Source organism: Galeopterus variegatus, unplaced genomic scaffold (assembly GCF_000696425.1).
Source record: "Galeopterus variegatus unplaced genomic scaffold, G_variegatus-3.0.2 Scaffold702, whole genome shotgun sequence".
Taxonomy (NCBI): Eukaryota; Metazoa; Chordata; class Mammalia; order Dermoptera; family Cynocephalidae; genus Galeopterus; species Galeopterus variegatus.
The window spans coordinates 17,411-36,658 of NW_007726813.1; the positions used below are offsets into that span (position 1 = coordinate 17,411).

General features: G+C 39.7%; 1 protein-coding gene across 1 annotated transcript in view; it reads right to left on the bottom strand.

Moving 5' to 3' along the window:
• Positions 1–1,453: 1,453 nt before the first annotated feature.
• The window catches only part of LOC103589557 (teneurin-2-like), a 417,443-nt gene continuing 399,648 nt past the window's right edge, over positions 1,454–19,248 (bottom strand). The window contains exon 4 of the mRNA XM_008571564.1: positions 1,454–1,868. Within this exon, the coding sequence (XP_008569786.1) occupies positions 1,562–1,868 (307 nt within the window). The 3' untranslated portion in view covers positions 1,454–1,561. The remainder of the gene's footprint in view (positions 1,869–19,248) is intronic.

Sequence of the window (19,248 nt, forward strand, 5' to 3'; positions counted from 1 at the left end):
TCCCCCTCCCTCAGGTCAATCCATGGCTCCATCCTTCATCAAGAGGTAAGTGAGAAGCAGACGTGACTTGACATTAGGGGTGCTTGGGTGTCAGATCTCAGTCCTCATGCAGATCTGGGGTTTAGAGCACAAAGACTTTTGCAAAGCTCCAGATACACACAGTACCTTTTCCTGGAGTGTTAAGTTCTCACTTTTGGAGGACATTCCTAAGAAATGCAACTGGTAAGGGATATAAGTGCTTATTTTTCCATATTAAGACAAGTGTAGCTATATTATAGAAGAGAGTAAAGAATCTACATCCATTTCTGGGTTGTATTGGTCTGCCTTGGGCAGGGCCCCAGATCTCTGTGGGTGCACGGTCATGCTCCTCTGCCATCAGGTGAACTTTGGTAAAATGGTCTGGGAAGTGCTGGACCCATTCCTTCTCTAGCAGGCCCCATGCTGGCTGCCTGGGGATGATGAAAGTCTAGAAGCCCTCACTGCTGAGCCAGAGGGAGGCTTATGTTGGGGGAAAGGGCAAGGCCAGTATAGTTGAGGTTGACTTTTGTTTTCTCTTAAATGGGAAGAATTTTAGCATACTTGTTGGAAACTGCTTTGGAGTTGGTCTCTGTTAGCTGGTGTTTTATAGGTTTGTTTTGCAACATGGCACAGCCAAACTGCGGATGGCTGTTATAGCTGCCCTGAAACCAAGCCACAACCATCGAGTGTTTCAAATAAACTTTAATAAACATCACCACAGCCTCTGCTTGTGCAGGAGATGTGCCAGTGGCAAGCTCAGTTGACAGAACAGCGGCACTGGGGCTCTGTGCTGGGGATGCTCACATGCATGTGGCACCTGCCCCTGAGCTCTCAGCATCTGCTGCTTTCCACAGTTGCCTGGTATACCCCATGGACGCAAACCAACATCCTCAGCATGGGAAGAAAGGTACCTCAGCATCTCCATGTATCTGCCACTCTAAATCACACACTGAGTCACCAGGAGCACAGCTGCCATGAAAGGCAACCCTGATTCAGATTCAGTCTCACAGGGTGAGATGAGAGTTGAAGCTAAGGGGACAGAGGCAAAGGGAGGGATTGGGCAAGGTTAACTGTGTCTGAGTGATTTGATTATGTACAAAGACCTGGTTTGATGCTCTGGATTCTCAATCCTATTTGTGTTTCAGAAAATAAGCTAGCTACTTTGGCTTTTTCTCCAGTCAACATGTTCTCAGTTGTGCGGACCATGATTCTTCTCCTCTCTGGTTTTTGGCTGAAGTTACCCAATGTTGCATGAATTTCAGAGCATAGACCTGGGTTACAATGCAATGAAGGAGAAGACTAAAAGGCTGCTTTGGGAGTGAGGGAAGGATTTGCAGGAGTAACAATTCTTAGCTCATCTTCAAGAAGGGATAAAGTAAGGATGGCTAAATTTAATTTCTGACAAATGTTGTTTAGAATCATGAAGGAGAAACTCAGATTTAAGTGGATTTTAGGAGGGAAAAATCACTCCCATCCATCACTCATTATTATATCTTTTAGGAGCCAACAAGCAAATTGTACAGACAACAAAGGGCCTCTAAATTTACAAGTCCATGGCCTTCCCCCACCTTCTCACAACAAGGATTGGCAAACAAGGCTGCCCTGACTTACCTATGAAATATGCCAGTAAAATAGCCAAGAGGAGGGCCGCGGCAATGGCGGAGAGGGCAGCACATTTCCAGCTGCAGTATTTGGAGGGCTTCTTCAGCTTGAAGGCCTTCCTGGAGAAGGTATTCCTGGGCAGCAGGCGGGGCGGTGGTGTGTAAACGGTTCCTGAGGTCAAAGGGTATCCCGGAGAAGAGCTGCTAAACAGGGGGGTGCTTCCCGAGGAGGTCTTAAAGAGGAAGTGCCTGCCAGAAAATGGAAAGAGTCAGAGTGGCCGTGGGTGGCTACTGAGGAATGCTTAGCTGCTTTTTCTTTCCCTCTTATTTGTATAGTCCTAGTATATAGTCCTAGTTAACCAAACTTACCCTGTAGTGAAAGAAAGGGCGAACGTTACGTTTCATAGTGATATGAATTAATTCCATAAACTTGCATAATTCTATGCTTTCACATATGCATCTAGATTTTATCTCCCACAATAATCCTGCAAATTTTTCAGAGCAAATATGGAAACCAAATTACTGTCAGTCACTCAGAGATGATGACAATAATGATGATGCTAAGATTTATTATGTATTAAATACCTACTATTGAAAGGCACTTGCAATACATTGTCACAACTATTTACAAAGGAAATATTATAATATCCCCATTTTAGGAATGAGAAATCAGGTTTGCAGAAGTCAAGCAAATGTCCCAGGATTTAAACCCAGAGCTGTCTTTCGATGGAGTCTCTGCTTTTAAGTGTTATAGTAAACTCTCTCTCGACCCTTGTTCTTAAGCTGCTTTGACCTCCTCCTTTTATCCTGCTTCCTGTGCTGAGACTGCCTGTATAGGTCATGTGATCGTGGTTATTTCTTTAGAACCATCTTTGCCTATCAAGTGAACAGGGTGTTCTCAGTAGGCAGAACTATGTTGTGACAACCACATAGTAGAACCATACAGTAGATCATGTGGTGTAGACAAGGATAGAACTCCTCAGGGTTCAGAACACTATTACTCCAAGAACCCTTCATGGACCGTCAATTCTCTGACAATAGATTATTCTCTCTCTTATACATGCCATTTGCAAGACTTCAAATGTGACTTGCTACACCTTGCTTAAAACAATGACTTGCCCGCCAGGAAATATACAGTGGAATATGAGGCTCAGGTAAAGTAGACTGTAGAGTCTGAGCAGCTGGAGGACAGGGACTATGTCTTATTTTGTACCTTGTCCATCCTAATGTTCCCAGTACCCAACTCAAAGCCCAGTAGGTAGGGGGGACTTTAGTGAATGAGCAAATGAATGAATGAAGTCCTCTCATTATTTGGTAGTTTCACTCAGCTACAACTCTTACGATTTCAAATTGTTAATACAGGCATTTTCTTTCTCTTCACATCTCTAGTAGGTACAAATTTATTTATTGACCACTTACAATGTGTCAGTTACAACTTTGTAACTGTTTTGCATGTTTTCTGTAGTTGCATGTTTTACTTGCAACTAAACCTCACATCAACCCTATGAGGTGGGTATACCTGTTTTATAGATGGGAAAGCTGAAGGTAGGAGTTAGCAAGCAGGGTCGTTGAGGCTCATACTCCAGTGTGCCTGACTTTTTATTTTATTTGTTTATTTTTTACATCTCATTAGAGCTTTTGGAAACTCTAATCAGACCTACTACACCACACTGCCCTTGTGCGTGGGACTTGGCTGACTTTCCCAGAGGGATTTGAGGCAAGATCCCTGCCATTACAAATATGTGTATCATGGCTGCTTCCAGATAAAACCTTGAAAGTACTTTCATCCTTGACAGAGATCCAAAGAGCCCAGTATGACTGACAATCATGTCAGAAAATGAGTATCTGATTGGTGAATTATTTAACATAGCTAACATTAAAATAACTTATATTTAAATTTTATTTGTTCTATAATGATCTGAATAAAGCATAGGAGTTTGATTCCATAAAAAAGGCTTTGGATTCCTTGTCCAATAGCTCTCTTTCAATGCTCCAGATTGAAAGCGCCTTTTGGATGAAGAGGCAGTAGGCATGGTGTTTAAAGAAGTGTTTTGGAGCAAGACAGACCTGGATTGGCATCCTGGCAGTGCCATTCCTGGACAAGTCAGCTCATGTAATTATCTAATGCTGCTCTTGAGATCCTCCACCTCCTTATCTGTAAAATGGGGCATAGGTACTTATTAGAGCATAGGTACTTCATATCTGGTTGTTGTGAGGATTACAGAAGATCATGTAGGAAAAGCATTTAACCTAGGTGTGTCTCCTAGTAAGTGCTCAGTTCATTATGTGAAGCTTTTATTATTAATTCTTCAGAGCAACATAAGGAGCCTGAAACCTGAATTTTAATTTAAAGCTTGACACATGTCAAATGAACACCTGAAGAGTTCTCTAAATCACTGAACAATAGTCCACTCCCTTATAATGCAGCCCGTACACACACAGAGCAGAAAGCCAGGGTGATGGAAGAGCTCTGGGATTTGATTTAGAACTCCTTCAAGTTTATTTCTTGGACAATTCTCCAAGAGCAGGTGGTGGAAATAGGAAATCAAACTAAAACAAAGGAATTTAAAGGCATCATAAGGAGTCATTAATGAGTATTCAAAGTATCCAAACACCAGTTATCACTCTGCAGCAATCTTACCCACTCCCAAGGCATCGAAGTCTCCAGATCCCCAACTTCATCCTTGAGCTCCAGACCCACATTCCTATTGTGTTTGGACATCTCGTTTTCTGTGTTCTGTGGCTATCTTGAACAAGTCACAAGCAAACGCACAGTTTTCCTTTACCTCCCCCAACCCACTCCTCTTGGACTCCTGTTATTGCCAGTTACGTAAGACACTGTGGGCACCTTCACCTCCTTCCTTTCCTTCAGATAGGTTAAAGAATCCCACCAGTTTTATTTCTGAAAACCTCTCTCACCAACCCTCCCCTTTAGCCTTCCTGCTCCTTTTCTTCCCAAGCCACAAATGCCACTGCGCCCTGTCTTACGCCCTGTCTTGTGCCCTGGTTATCCTCCAATGCCTAAAAGAGGAAATTTAAGTTTCAATACGAGTCAGGTGCTCTGCAACTACTACCCAACTTTTCATCCTCATCTCTAACTTTGTGCTCCAAGCTCCCACAAACTCTGTGCTTCAGCCACACCAAGAGACACGTCTCCCCTTAGCAGGCCTGTTCCTGCCACCATGCCTTTGCAAATGCCATGCAACGCCCTCTCAAATGGCTTTTCCTGATCTGCCCCACCTGATCCAGCCTAGCCAGCTCCTACTCACCTTCCAGTCATCTACCTGGCAAACCTATTCTAACACTCCCCTCATTACTCTGTGCACTTACGTATCTGTTTATGCACTTGTGTATATAAATATATATATATATATATATATGTAATGTCTGTCCCCAACCAGAATGTGAACTCCTGGATATATGATACTGGTAGACATCACTCTTGATATCTCTAGAGTCTAAACATCAGTGCTTGAAGATCAGTCTTATTTGCAGACAGAATAAATAAATTGAAAATAGAAATGTTTGAGCAATACAAGAGTAACAATACGAAGATTAAGAAGTTTAAATTGGCTTTAACATTATTTTCAATATACTCACTTATGAGAAAAATAGAATATGATTATTATATCTAACACATGGGATTGCTTCGTGAGATCCTAAAATTGTTCCCTTGATAATCCAGTCTATTTCCCACACTTCCTTCTAAATAAAAGAAGTCAGATCATGTCGCATGTCACCAGCTCCCCTTCCTCCTTCAATAAAGGCATCCAATAACATTTAGAATAATGAAATCAAAAGTCTTTTCCATGGCCCACGATAGCTGCATAGTATGCCCTCTGGCCATCTCTCCAACAGAATCTTCTCCCACTCTTACCCTAGCTCACTCCATTGGTCACAACGTCCATCTCCTATTCTTCATCATATTGCATCTTCCTGCCTCAGGGCCTTTGCACTTGTGGTTCCTTCTGCCCAGAAATACCTGCACAGCTTGTTCAGAGTCATTCAACTCTGCCTTGGTATCACTTTCTCAGAGATATCCTCCCTGGCCCCTTTCATCTCTTTTACTCTCTGTCCTATTATAACAGCTTTAATTTTTTGCATTATATGTATATATTTGTGTATTATTTATTGTCTGTCTCTGTCATTAGAACTGAATTCCTAAGAAATTTAAAATAATTAGGTATTTTGTCTGATTTTTTTGACACTGTATCCTAACATCTGGAATAGAGCCTGACACATAGTGAGTTCTCAACAAATCTTTTTTAAATGAATGACTTGCAACCTTTACCCAGGCCAAAATAATGAATGCTAAAAGGACAGTACTGTGAACATTTTAAATTTAATTTACATTTTTTTTCGTGGTTGGTTGGGAGGGGGATCTAAACTCGTGACCTTGGTGTTATAAGGCCACTCTCTAATCAACTGAGCAACTGGCCAGCTGACATTTTTAATTTTAAAATTAAGGTTCCTTCTGCCATGTTGACCCCTGTTTTTCAAACAGATTTATGAGTTTGCATATGCGCACACAGGCAAATGTCTGTCTGTCTGTCTATCTATCTATCTATCTATCTATCTATCTATCTATCTATCTATCTATCGCCAAATCCCTCCACACACAAACAACCTGCATACTTTCTGGTATTGCATTAGCCCTTGCTGGATGTGATCTCTCAAGCTGCTCATTGGCATCATGGCATCTGCAATGATTACAGCTAAATGAAACTTATCTAGTAATCACATCCATTCTTCCTAGCTTCTGGTGCTTAAAATGATTAAAGAAAAATACGAAAGACATGTAAATCCTGTTTCTCCCACTATACAGCTACACCCTGGTGTTACAAATCTGTAGAAGATTAAATTCAGCAAATTAAAAAAGAAAGATTCTGAAGAAGTGATCTTCAGATGGTGTCCTCAAAATATCTGCTTTAGCATCACTTGATTGCTCTGTTAAAAACGTACAAATTCCATCCAGATCTGAGGATGGGGTCTGGGAGTGTATCAGTTACAGAGCTCCCTAGGTGATTTAGATGTTTGTTCAAGTTTAAGAAACTCAATCCTAATCATTTTTGCACTTTCCAGATGTGTTCAATTTACAGAGAACACACTAAATGGTTAGCATGCATATACATTTTTTAAAATGCAAACTTTGAAGAGTGCAGCATTATAAGGCCAAGCTACAAAAATAGTACCAGCCAGCTACAAAAATAAATAAATTAAAATAAAATAAAATGCAAGCTTTGAATGCAGATGTCTTTAGAGTGAAGTGTCATGAAGTCTGTGACTTACTTTTATATGATTCAGCAAAAAGATCTGTCTCTCTATATACAGATAGATAAATAAGACAAATGTGGCAAAATAATGACAATTGTTAAAACTAGGTGTTTTTTTCTCACATTACACTATTCTTCCAACTTTTCTATGTTTAAAAATTTTAATTAAAAAAGTTGGGAAAATGCCAGCTGTGATTCACCCAAGGATGGCAGGCACATGCTGCAGGAAAAAAAAACAAAATAAAATGAAGTAAGACCCACAGGTAATGGTCTGGTCAGATGGTCACAGGGAGGACTGGAAGGACTTAGGGGACTTCTCCTGATATTTCCCTGAACGGGCTATTAAGACAGCTTTTCCCCCTCAGGGGCCTGCTCAGTGTGTTCCGATGAATCACTTGTGCTGCCCCAACTGAACTTCTTCCCAGCAGTCGGTCATGGAAGTAGCTCAGCTCAGGACTCCAGGCGTCAGCAAAAATGTGTAGTTTCCAAATGCACTTGACATTTTTCAAGCACAACTCAATTGCTTTCAGAATTGGCCACTTGTGCCTTGGAAAGGAGAGGCAAATGAGGGGCCACCAAAGTGCTGTCCTTGGAGTTTGCTAACACTCCAAGAGATAGGGAAAACCAGTCCTTGATGTCTTACAAAAAATAAAAAAGGAGCTTGCGCACATCTTTCCTCTCCTAGCCAGGTGGGGGGTTGGGGTCTTTAGTTCCAGCACCCAGCATTCTGCCAGGCACAGGGTATGGGGTTGGGATTGAACAGTAAGGCTGAGGGAGAACAGTCCCTTTTGTAATCAGCTTTGTATCCTGGGTCCCTGTGATTTCTCAAGAAATCACATGCAGTGATCGAGGTTGATGTCCAAATAAAGGCCAAAAAAAAAAAAAAAAAAAAATACAGTGACCTCATTTTACTCTAAACTATCAATCTTTTTGGTAAATGTCATCACTTTTCCTCATGTGAAAACAAAACCATTTAATAAAAACTGAGAGAGCATACCTAACAGCCTAACAACCATTTTCCCATGCACTTTACATGACAGCAAAGACGTGGATTTGAGGCAGAATCTTGGTAAACGAGGCTTCTGCTTCAAATTGGCTTAGAAAATTAAGGGCACGCATTTCCCCTGATTCAAGAACCATGGCAGATTTTTAAAAGAAGTCTAACAAATAAAAAACTCATGCATAGCATCCATGCAAGAAGAGCCCAACCAATTCAAAATACTGTGAATTTTTATTTTATTCTTATGATCCAGAAGGAGCATGACTAGAGTTGAAGCTTTGAGAAGTCGTGTCTGCCTAAACTATCTTAGTCCCCAACAGAAGATTTCTCTCTCTTCTTTTGAGCCAATCACAAGAAAACTCAATCATTAACTTCCAACCCTACCAAAAAAACAAACAATACATAAAATCCTTTAACACCAAATACCATTTTTCAGCTTGCAACCAGTGGGATCCTAAGAGGCAGTCTCCCTATTTTCTGTTGATTTGACTTTATTCCTAGGGGGAAATCCCAGCAGGGCTGTGAAACAGAAACGCACTACACAAATAATTGTGCTGCCTCAACTTCAAAGGTCAAGGCTTTCTCTCTCTTTCTCTCTTCTGTACCCCCGTATCTCAACTCAGTGTACCATGAAGATAACCAGGACAACTAATGACTAACAGTGCAGATGTGTAGTTCCCCTTTGCTCATGAAGTTTGCTGCAGCAAATATTCTTGGAACACAGCGAAAGTCTTGAATAGTCTCAGCATAGCACTGTGTGCAAAGAAGCAGCTCTGGTTATCAGGGAAAACAGGTGTTGACTGTTGTTCTACCGAGAAAATTGACCTCTCCAGTAAATAAACTCACAGGTATTCAGAGGAGCAGATTAAAATATTGATTCACAGCCCATTAATCTCTACAATATTTTTAATATTATACATGCAGTGGCTGAAATTTGATAAAAAGCCAGAGAAAGGATAGAGGCAGAAACACTCTGGGAATGGGGGTGTGGTGCTCAGTGAGGGGGATCAGGCATGCACTAGGAGACTAAAGATATCATCACATTTCGCTGGTTCTGGCCATACCCTTTGAAGCATCAAATTTATTGTCTCTAAAGGAGTAAGTTTAATAAAGAGGCAGCCCATAAAGGGTACTGTAGCATGTAAAGTTACTGTAATTAGGTTTTCAGGAGTTATAATAAAACATTTAGCTGGAGAGAGGTTAAATAACCACCACACTTTCTGGCACCATCATTGTAGTCTCCAATATGAGAAGCAGGGGTGGTGGTTGAGGGAAAATTTGATGGGTGGGCTTCTAAGAGAGACAGAGAGAGAGACATGGGGTGTGGAGAGAAAGAAAAGAGAGAAAGAGTCACAGAGCGTGAGATGGAAAAAGAGATAACAAGAAAGGAGACATTGGATCCTGCACTGCTCAGCCACTATATGAATAGCAAAATCAGGCAATCTTTTAAGTGTTCTGTCTTTATTTTCCTGTTTGCCAATATAAAATGTATACAGTATTAAAAAAAATCAAGCATATAAGTTTTTAAAAATTTGCTAATACTTTATTTCAAAAATTTTTATTTGAAACATAATTGATTATACATATTTATGGGGTACAGAGTTGACTAAATTTGTGTGCTATATGTGATGATCAAATCAATATTATTAGCATTTTCAGCATTACAAATCATAATTATTCTTTGTATCCCTTATCCAATTTCTCCCTTAACCTCCCTCCCCCTCCCCCTTTCCCACCTCTACTAACCTTAGGTCTATTCTGTCCTTCTGAAAGTTCAATGTATTATTGTGGTCTTTCTTTCTTGTGGTCCTTCCTTCCTTCCTTCTTTTCTCCCACTTATGAGTGATGACGTGTGTTATTTCTCCTTTTGTGCCTGGCTTATTTCACTTAACATAATTTTCTCCAAGCTCATCCACATTGCTGTGAATGGCAAAATTTCATTCTTTTTTATGGCTGAGTAGTATTCCATTGTACACATATATACCACATTTTCCTTATCCAGTCATCCATCAATGGACACTTAGGTTGGTTCTAACTCTTGGCTATTGTAAATAGAGCTGCAATAAACATGGGAGTGTAGGTATCCCTTAGACATGATGATTTCCATTCCTTTGCATATATACCCAGCAGTAGGATTGCTGGATTGTATGGCAGTTCTATTCGTAGTTGTTTGAGGAACCTCCAAACTGTTTTCCATAATGGCTGTGCCAATTTACAGTCCCAGCAACAGTGTAGAAGAGTTCCCCTCTCTCCACATCCTCACCAGCATTTGTCATTCTCAGTCTTTTTGATAATAGCCAGCCTAACTGGTTGAGATGATATCTCAATGTAGTTTTGATTTGCATTTCCCTGATGATTAGTGGTGTTGAGCATTTTTTCATGTACCTGTTGGCCATTTTTATGTCTTCCTTTGAAAAATGCCTATTCAGCTCCTTTGCTCATTTTTTAATTGGATTATTTGGTTTTTGCTGCAAAGTTGTTTCAGTTCCTTGCATATTCTGGATATTAATCCCTTGTCAGATGTATAGTTTGCAAATATTTTCCTCCAGTCTGTAGGCTGTCTTGTCACTCTGTTGATTGTTTCCTTTGCTGTGCAGAAACTTTTAAATTTGATATAATCCCACTTGTATATTTTTTCTTCTGTTGCTTGTGCTTTTGGGATTTTATTCATAAAGTCTTTGCCAGACCTACATCCCAAAGTATTTCCCCTATGTTTTCTTCTAGGAGTTTTATAGTTTCAGGTCTTATACTTAAGTCTTTAATCCATTTTGAGTTGATTTTGGTATGTGGTGAGAGGTATGAGTCTAGTTTCATTCTTCTACACATGGATATCCAGTTTTCCCAGCACCATTTCCTGAAGAGGTTATCCTTTCTCCAGTGTATGTTCTTGGTGTCTTTGTCAAAGATCAGTTGGCTGTAAGGACCTGAGTTGATTTCTGGGTTCTCTATTCTGTTCCATTAGTCCATGTGTCTGTTTTTATGCCTGTACCATGCTGTTTTGGTTACTACAGCTTTGTAATATAGTTTGAAGTCAGGTAGTGTAATGCCTCCAGTTTTATTTATTTATATTTGCTCATGATTACTTTGGCTGTTCAGGGTCTTTTGTTGTTCCATATGAATGTTAAGATTGTTTTTTCTATTTCTGTGAAGTATGTCATTCATATTTTAATGGAGATTGCACTGAATCTGCAGGTTGCTTTTGGGTAGTATGGACATTTTCACAATGTTAATTCTTCCAATCCATGAGCACGGAATGTCTTTCCATGTTTTGGTGTCCTCTTTAATTTCTTTTAGCAGTGTTTAGAAAGCAAAATTCTCCTGTACTCTTGAGATAGACTGGTAAACATTTGATGTTTATAGTCACACTTTTTCTACCTATAAACATTCCTTTATTATTGTTATTATAAATTTAATTATTTTTAAAAACAACAGGATCATGCTGAGGAGGCAGGGATAAGCCTGCAGATTCTAACCTCAGACAACCAGGGTTTGAATCCTGTCTTCTATACTTATTGCTGTGTGATTTTGAGCAAGTTACTTAACCTAGCTAGGAGGTTGAGAATGATAGTATGTACCTACTTCATGGGCTTGTTAGTGGGTAGTTTATTCACATGGAATGCTTGCCATTGAGATTGGCATCCAGTGAATGGTCAATAAATGTAGCTATTAATCACCTGCTCTTTACTAAATCATCTCCTTGACCTAGCATAGTGCCCAGCTCATTTAAAATGTTTATTAAATGAATGAGTTGTTCTAATTAGCACAGTGATGCATTAGCATGCACCTTCCCCCCCCAAAAAAAAAATTTTATTAGGAAGATAAAGGATTGGAGATATTACTTATGTGCTTGCTCTCTTCTTCTGGTTGGAAATTTATGCTTAGGTTGAGAAGTGAACTGTTGCTTTTAGAACAAAACTTAATTTTTTTTTAATTGCTCCTTCCCAAAAAAAAAATTTTATTAGGAAGATAAAGGATTGGAGATATTACTTATGTGCTTGCTCTCTTCTCCTGGTTGGAAATTTATGCTTGGGTTGAGAAGTGAACTGTTGCTTTTAGAACAAAACTTAATTTTTTTTTAATTGCTCCTTCCCAAGTTTAAAAAACTCCAATAACCCAATTAGTATATTTAAAAGTCTATTTCATATCATGGTTCCCTAAGCTTATATGCAAACCAATTTTGATTCAATGAAAATAGGCTTTCAAGGTTTCTCATCCCTGAACCTTTCAGCTCATAGGGGACTGTGACTACATTTGCATATGTCATGAACAACAGGAAAATCCTCTATTTTGCCCTCTTCAAAATTTGCAGCCGTACCAAAAATATTCACAGCTGGAATAATTAGCAACTCAATTTATTGCCTTCCGTTTTCTAAATAGAAGCTTTGACTCTTGATATTTAAATAGTGTCACACTGTGATATAACATAGCATTTTTCATGGTAAAACTTTTTTTCTCCATGAAATGATATACTGCTCAGTATGACAGGCAAGGTCTCTCGAGGTCACTAAAGAAACCTGGTATTTTGTGAGCAAATCCATTTCAGCGTCTTTGGGATCAGATGGAGAGTCTTTTTTATTTCCCCTGGAGTTGTTAACTTGTTGACTTTTTTCAAGTTAATTGGTTAGAGTCTTGATACGGTAGGGGAAAAAAAAACAAAGACTTCTGACTTTGACTTCAAAGTTGACCTTGAATCCGCCATACACTGTAATATGGGAGTGTAGAGACAGTCATTTCTAATGAACTTACATTTGTGTTCACCAACAGCCAGAGGTAGATGAAGAAAGAATGCACACCATCAGATACAATCAATGAGCAGAATGATTTCTCCCATTGCGTTTATTGCCTGTGTTGTTCAGAGAATCAGAATTTTCGAGCTGGAAGAAACCTTAGGGTATGTTCCTTTATCATGCTCTGCTTCATGCTATTACATTTGTCTTGCATGTTTGTCTTGTCTCTCCAGTCCAATTAGAAAGTCATGTCCTGTATCTTTTGCTTCCCAGTATCTTTCACTGTTCATAGTAGGTGCTCAGAAATGTCTGCTGAAGGAATACTCAAGTTATGGTAGAGTAGAAAAGGTACAGGCTTTGGATCCAGGTGCACCTGGATTCAAATCTCAACTCCACTAGGAATTGCATGATGTGGGGAAAGCCAATTAATCTCCCTAGGCTTCAAATGCTTTGTCTAAAAACTCAGGATAATAACAATACTTACATCACACAAGTGTTGGAATAGCTGAAAGAGAACATGGTACACAATCTGTGAGCATGGAAGCTGGCACACAGAAGTGTTTAATACATGTATGAACTGTACTGCCTTCACCTCTGCAATGAATACGATATCTAAGATATGAAGTCTCCATCCAACCAATATTTATTGAGCATGAAATATGTATCACACGGTGCCAGATGCATTGAATACAATGGTGAATAAGTCCTTATCCTCAAAGGGAATTTCCAATTGGAGACACAGAACAAATAAACAAAACTCAAATCCATGTAAACCAACAAACACATGATATAATTACAAATATGGGAAGTTCCATGAAGGAAACAAGGGACTGAGACAGAGAAAGTGTGGGACTATATTAGTGTGGTCACTCCTGTCTGAGAAGATGACTAATAATGGGAGGTCTTAAGATAAAAAGCAGCCAACCATGTGAGGATTGGAGAAGAGAGCAACCAAAGCAGAGACAATAGCATATGCAAAGGCCCTGAGGCAGGAAGGACCTAATTTTTGAGAATTGGAAGGACCTAATTTTTGACTGAAACACAGTTAGCCAGTGGCCAGTGGCAGGAGGAAGGGGCAGGCATGATAAGATGTACATCATTCATGGATTTGAGGGACTGGGATCTGGATTTTAGACCAATTTCAAAGGGTTTTAACTATGTCTTCTCTTTGAGCTAAGGAAGCAGATTTATAAGCATTCCATCTGAAAAATGACTAGGGTAAAAGAGATCCGTGGGGAATTCAGTCCAGGATTCTGTGATGTAAAAGCTTGGATATATTATCTGACTTCTGCCTTGAGGGCTTTGGCTTTTGTCCAGAATATTCTAGCCACTCCTCAATATTACACCTATTCCTCCATCTCCATTTGGATGTAGTTAGGCATCTCAAGGTTAGTGTGACCAACACACAACTCTTGGTTTTCACTCCAAACTTTTCATCTCTTCTCGGCTTCACCCATGCTGGGTAAAGGAGCCATCACTTATCTAGTTGTGCAGGCACCTCCCCCAGGAAGCAGATTCTGTGGAAAGAAATCTGCATGCAGGGCTTTTATTAAAAAGTGCTCTTGGGGGCCGGCCCTGTGGCGCACTCGGGAGAGTGCGGCGCTGGGAGTGCAGCGATGCTCCCGCCGCGGGTTCGGATCCTATATAGGGATGGCTGGTGAGCTCACTGGCTGAGCGCGGTGTGGGCGACACCAAGCCAAGGGTTGCGATCCCCTTACCGGTCACAAAAAAGACAAAAAAACAAAACAACAACAACAAAAAAGTGCTCTTGGGAACACCACCTGTGAGGGAGTGAAGGAAGCAGGCTGGGTGGAGGGAGAAGCTGAACTATGATGCTGTTGCAAAGAGGCCTTGGTCAAGCTGATGGGGAGCTCTGGAACTGGGATGCCTCTGTACAGTTGTTCCAATTTGAGCTGAGGGGACTTCATACCCTCACATGGACCAGTCATTGTATGTGGACTGTTCCTTGGGAGATGTGGCTCTGTGTAGCTGAAGGCCCATCTCAGATGAACTTGAATGAGATCTATTGGCTTCCCACACTCCCATCAACTGAGAATGCATGCTTCAGTCCTGGAGGGTGGCATGTGGGTAGGTACCATGCCATCTGCCTCACTAGGTTTCACTATGGTTCCTGTCCTTTCCTAACACCTGATCGATTATCAGTTAATTTCCTTTCTGCCTCCAACACATGTTCATCCTTTTCTTACCACTCTATGTCAACTTATGCCTGGCTTATGCATACAGCAGCCTCTAAACAGGTCTCTCTGTTTCTGCTTTTGCCCTTTATATCAATTTTCCTCACAGGAGTCTGTCATTGTCTACAGACACAAATCAACTCATATTACTCCCCTGCTTAAAATCTTCCAGTTCCTTTCTACTTAGAAGTCATCCTGCTCCTTGTCATGGTCCACGAGGCATCTCACTGTGGTCTATGCAACCCCTTTCCAGCCTTCATGTCCTCTGCCATGAGGCTTCCACCATACTTCCTGCTGTACCTCCCAGAGGCGAAGCTCCTTCGCACATCAGGGTACTCACACAGTGTTTGCCTCAGCCTGGAAAGCTCTTTCCTCAGATCTTTGCAAGGCCCCTCCTTCTCACATCTTTCCAGTCTTCCCTCAAAGCTTGCTTCCTCAGAAAGGCTTCCTTGATCAGCTCTTCCCAACCCAGGATTACAGCCTGGGAACAGTCTGCATCCCATGACTGGTTGAGGGTGCAGGGCATAAGGCTCTGTCCCTCATCCTACATTGGGCAACTCGCTTACCACGAATCCCTTTGAGTAGCTAGCTCACTCACGTCTTGAGTATCATCTACTTTCCCCAATGTTATGCATGTTCCACGAGGACCAGGATTGTCATCTTCCTCACCAGTCTATCCCTGGTCCCTGGAAGAGTGCCCAGCACATGTGTGATGCTCCATTGATTTTCAGTAAATGAATAAAATCATGAACCAATCTAAATCTTGAAAAGATTTTGAAGATCACTTGTAGAAAGTGCTGAATTTTTAAAGTTTTCTGTCTGCTCTCAGATGTAATACTTCTCTTTATTTTTCCTGTAGTGTCCTCCTCTAGGGATCCCCGGTCACTCTGGTTTTTAAGATTCTGGTAAACAAGACCATGTTCTCATTTGAGAAACCTGCACCTCTTTCTATTCTGAGGAGGCTTTTGGCAGCCTCTTTTTCTTGATCTTTTAAATTGGAATTCTCCTCAACTCTCCTGTCATGCTTGAGGAATATCGGCCATAATCACGCTGATTATTTTTACTGTGGACACCCAATGGCTTTGGAAAATAGTGGGATAATGAATTTTTTATTAGTTTCTAAGATTCTACTTAGTGATGCTGTGTATTTTATAGTCTTCCCCCCCTTTCTCTCCACAGCAACCCAACAGATGCACATTTTCAGGCACAGTTTACACTAATCTCTGTGCCAGTGCCTGGTTTGTAACTGGGACCTCAGAGATAATCTTTCTATAAGTCTGGAAAAGTTCTTGGTAAATGTAGTTGCTCCTTATCTGTCATTTCTGTGTCCACCTACAGAGCAGTGTATCTTCATAGGTCTGGTATCTCTGCAAACATGACGATCTCATGGTGCAATTTTCTCTTCCAAATAACTTTTAAAAGAATACTCAGAGTGATTTTCATCTCTAAAAAATTTTATGTTTACCCTCCTTCACCCATAGAAGAATCCATTTATCCTTCTATTTTTTCCCCACCGTCTGTAACAAAGGAGTCCTGCCCAGCACACTTTTCTGTGTTTCCTTATCTTTGGTGCTTCAGTGACTTCACAACAGTAGGAAGAGTTGTATTTACCATGGTGCTGAATGGGGGCCATGGTGGCAATCATTCAGATGTGAACACATCACAGACTTGGATCCATAACCAGTATTAATCACATCACATGTACTAGTATTTTGTGTTGTGACTTCAAAATTAACCATTTCCAGGCAAGCTTGGGGAATGCTTATTCTTAGCACCTTTCTTGGAAAAGACTGGAACAAGAGACAGACTCTCCAGCCTATTTTGATGTCTCTTCCTCAAGTAGACCTTTCACACTGAGGGAGACACGCTGACCCTCTAGCTTGTTATTCTTAGCACCTTTCTTGGAAAAGACTGGAACAAGAGACAGACTCTCCAGCCTATTTAGATGTCTCTTCCTCAAGTAGACCTTTCACACTGAGGGAGACACGCTGACCCTCTAGCTTGTTGTCTTTTAATACTTCTTTTTATTGAGGTGAAATTCACATAATATAAAATTAGCCGTTAAAAATTATTATTATTTTTATTATTACTATTATTTTTGGTGGCTGGGCAGTATGGGGATCTGAACCCTTGAAAAATAACTATCTTAAAGTGTACAATTCAGTGGCATTTAGTGCATACACAATGTTGTACAACAACCACCTCTAGTTAGCTCCAAAACATTTTCATCATCTCCCAGAAAAATCCATACCCAACAAGCATTAACCACTCATTTCCCTATTCTTCCACCCCCAGCTCTTGGCATTCACTAATCTGGTTACTGTCTCTATGGATTTTCCAATTCTACATCTTTCATATAAATGAACTCATACAATATGTGACCTTTTGCTCTCACTTAGTATAATATTTTGAAGTTTATCCCCATTGTAGCATATATCAATACTTCATTCCTTTTCATGGCTGAATACTATTCCATTGTATATATGTTCCATGTTTTTGTTTATTCATTCATCTGCTGATGGACATTTGGGTTGTTTCCACCTTTTGACTATTGTGAATAGTGCTGCTATGAATATTTGTGCACAAGTATTTGTTTTAGTACCGGTTTTTAATTCTTTTGGGGATCTACCTACGAGTTGAATTGTTGGATCATATTCTATGTTTTACTTTTTTGAGGAAACTAGCTATTTTCTAAATGTAGAAAATGATGTTCAGCATTGAACTCCTTAGCAAGGACAAATTCTGGTTAGCACTAAACACTTTGCCAGTCATGTTGCATTCTACCCATGTCCTGAGCTTGTTTTTAAAAATGCAATCAATTAAAAAATCAAGAAGCATCACCAAAGAGCCAGGTAGCAGCAGTAGCAGAAAGAGTAAAAACACTTCATTCCTTACAAAATGTGTTAGCACACTCAAATCAGCAGGCTGTCATTTCAGGAAAGAGGTTTTAGTGAGAGCCTAGTAGGGGTTATATTCTAGGAAAGCTATCTATAACATTTTTATAAAAATAATTTTATTGTTAGCACATATTCTGAACACTGTATTATAAACAGTACTCATTCACCAAACTCAAATATTACTGAACCTGATAAATGAATCTGGGTATGAATAAATTTAAGAAGTTTAGGCTGAGAGAGAAATTATGTTTTATTTTAGAAAGTAAAATCGCAAAATCCTTCCTAGTAAGGGTTTGAAGAAATTCTGGGTTTCCTATTTCTGTCATGAGATCAGAGAAGATCTGAAATAGAACATCTAAAAGTGTGTTCTTTGGATCACCAAGGGTATTTGTATATTGCTAGCTTTAGGTAAAGAAAGGGTTCCATGCTATTTGGGAAATACTTGAAGTAAACAGAATTAAGGAGATTTACTACAGATCATCACAAACCTTTAATATTTAAACATACTAAATAGCCTAATACTCAGTAATATTTATCACTCCACTTGCTTGTTTTATATCTAACCCTCTTCCCAGTCTTAAAATTGATATGCTATTTGGGAAATACTTGAAGTAAACAGAATTAGGGAGATTTACTACAGATCATCACAAACCTTTAATATTTAAATATACTAAATAGCCTAGTACTCAGTGATATTTATCACTCCACTTGCTTGTTTTATATCTAACCCTCTTCCCAGTCTTAAAATTGATATTTCATGGTATTCTTCATTTGAGAAATGAAGTTCTAATTCATCTCTATTTCTAAATTGGTACACTAAGGCCCAGAAAGAAATGAAAAACCAACCAACCAACCAAAAAATCCAACGGTTATTTGCAGCTTTTTGCAGGTGCTCAAGACCAATTTGCTGGGTGAATGAAGGAAGAAAGGAAGGAAGGAAGGAAAGAAAGAAAGAAAGAAGGAAGGCATACCTATGGTATAAAAATTAAAGGTGACAGATTAAGTATTTTATGGGATTTTTTCAAGGCCTGAAAAGAGAAAGACAATTGATTTATCTGAATTCTTGCATAGCTACCAACAATTCTTAAGTCAATGAAGCAATCCTAGATATAGGGACTGGCAGAGGTAAAAGGAAACAAAAGAAAACTGTTACTCATTTTTGTGTCTTATAGATTTGCTTCTATCACATCATAGTATGTAGAGATTTCTTGTTTTTAAGTTTGGAGTACTGTTGCTTTTTTCTTTTTTTAACCCTCAAATAAAAGATGATTATCCTTAACGCAATTTATTTTCCCATTTGAATTTACATCAGACCCTTTAAGGCACAGCAAATATAAGAATACCTATCAGCATATTTACCCACATTTCTTTATATGTGTAATATCCATAGGTACAGTATTTTCTTCTTATTTAGCGCTCTTCATCAAATGATATAAGAGCTCTTCAGGGATATTAATTAAGCTTTAGAGCAACCCCTGTGACATGTCTGCCGGCCTACATATATCTGTTGGACACTCAGAAATTAATGCTTTGCAGA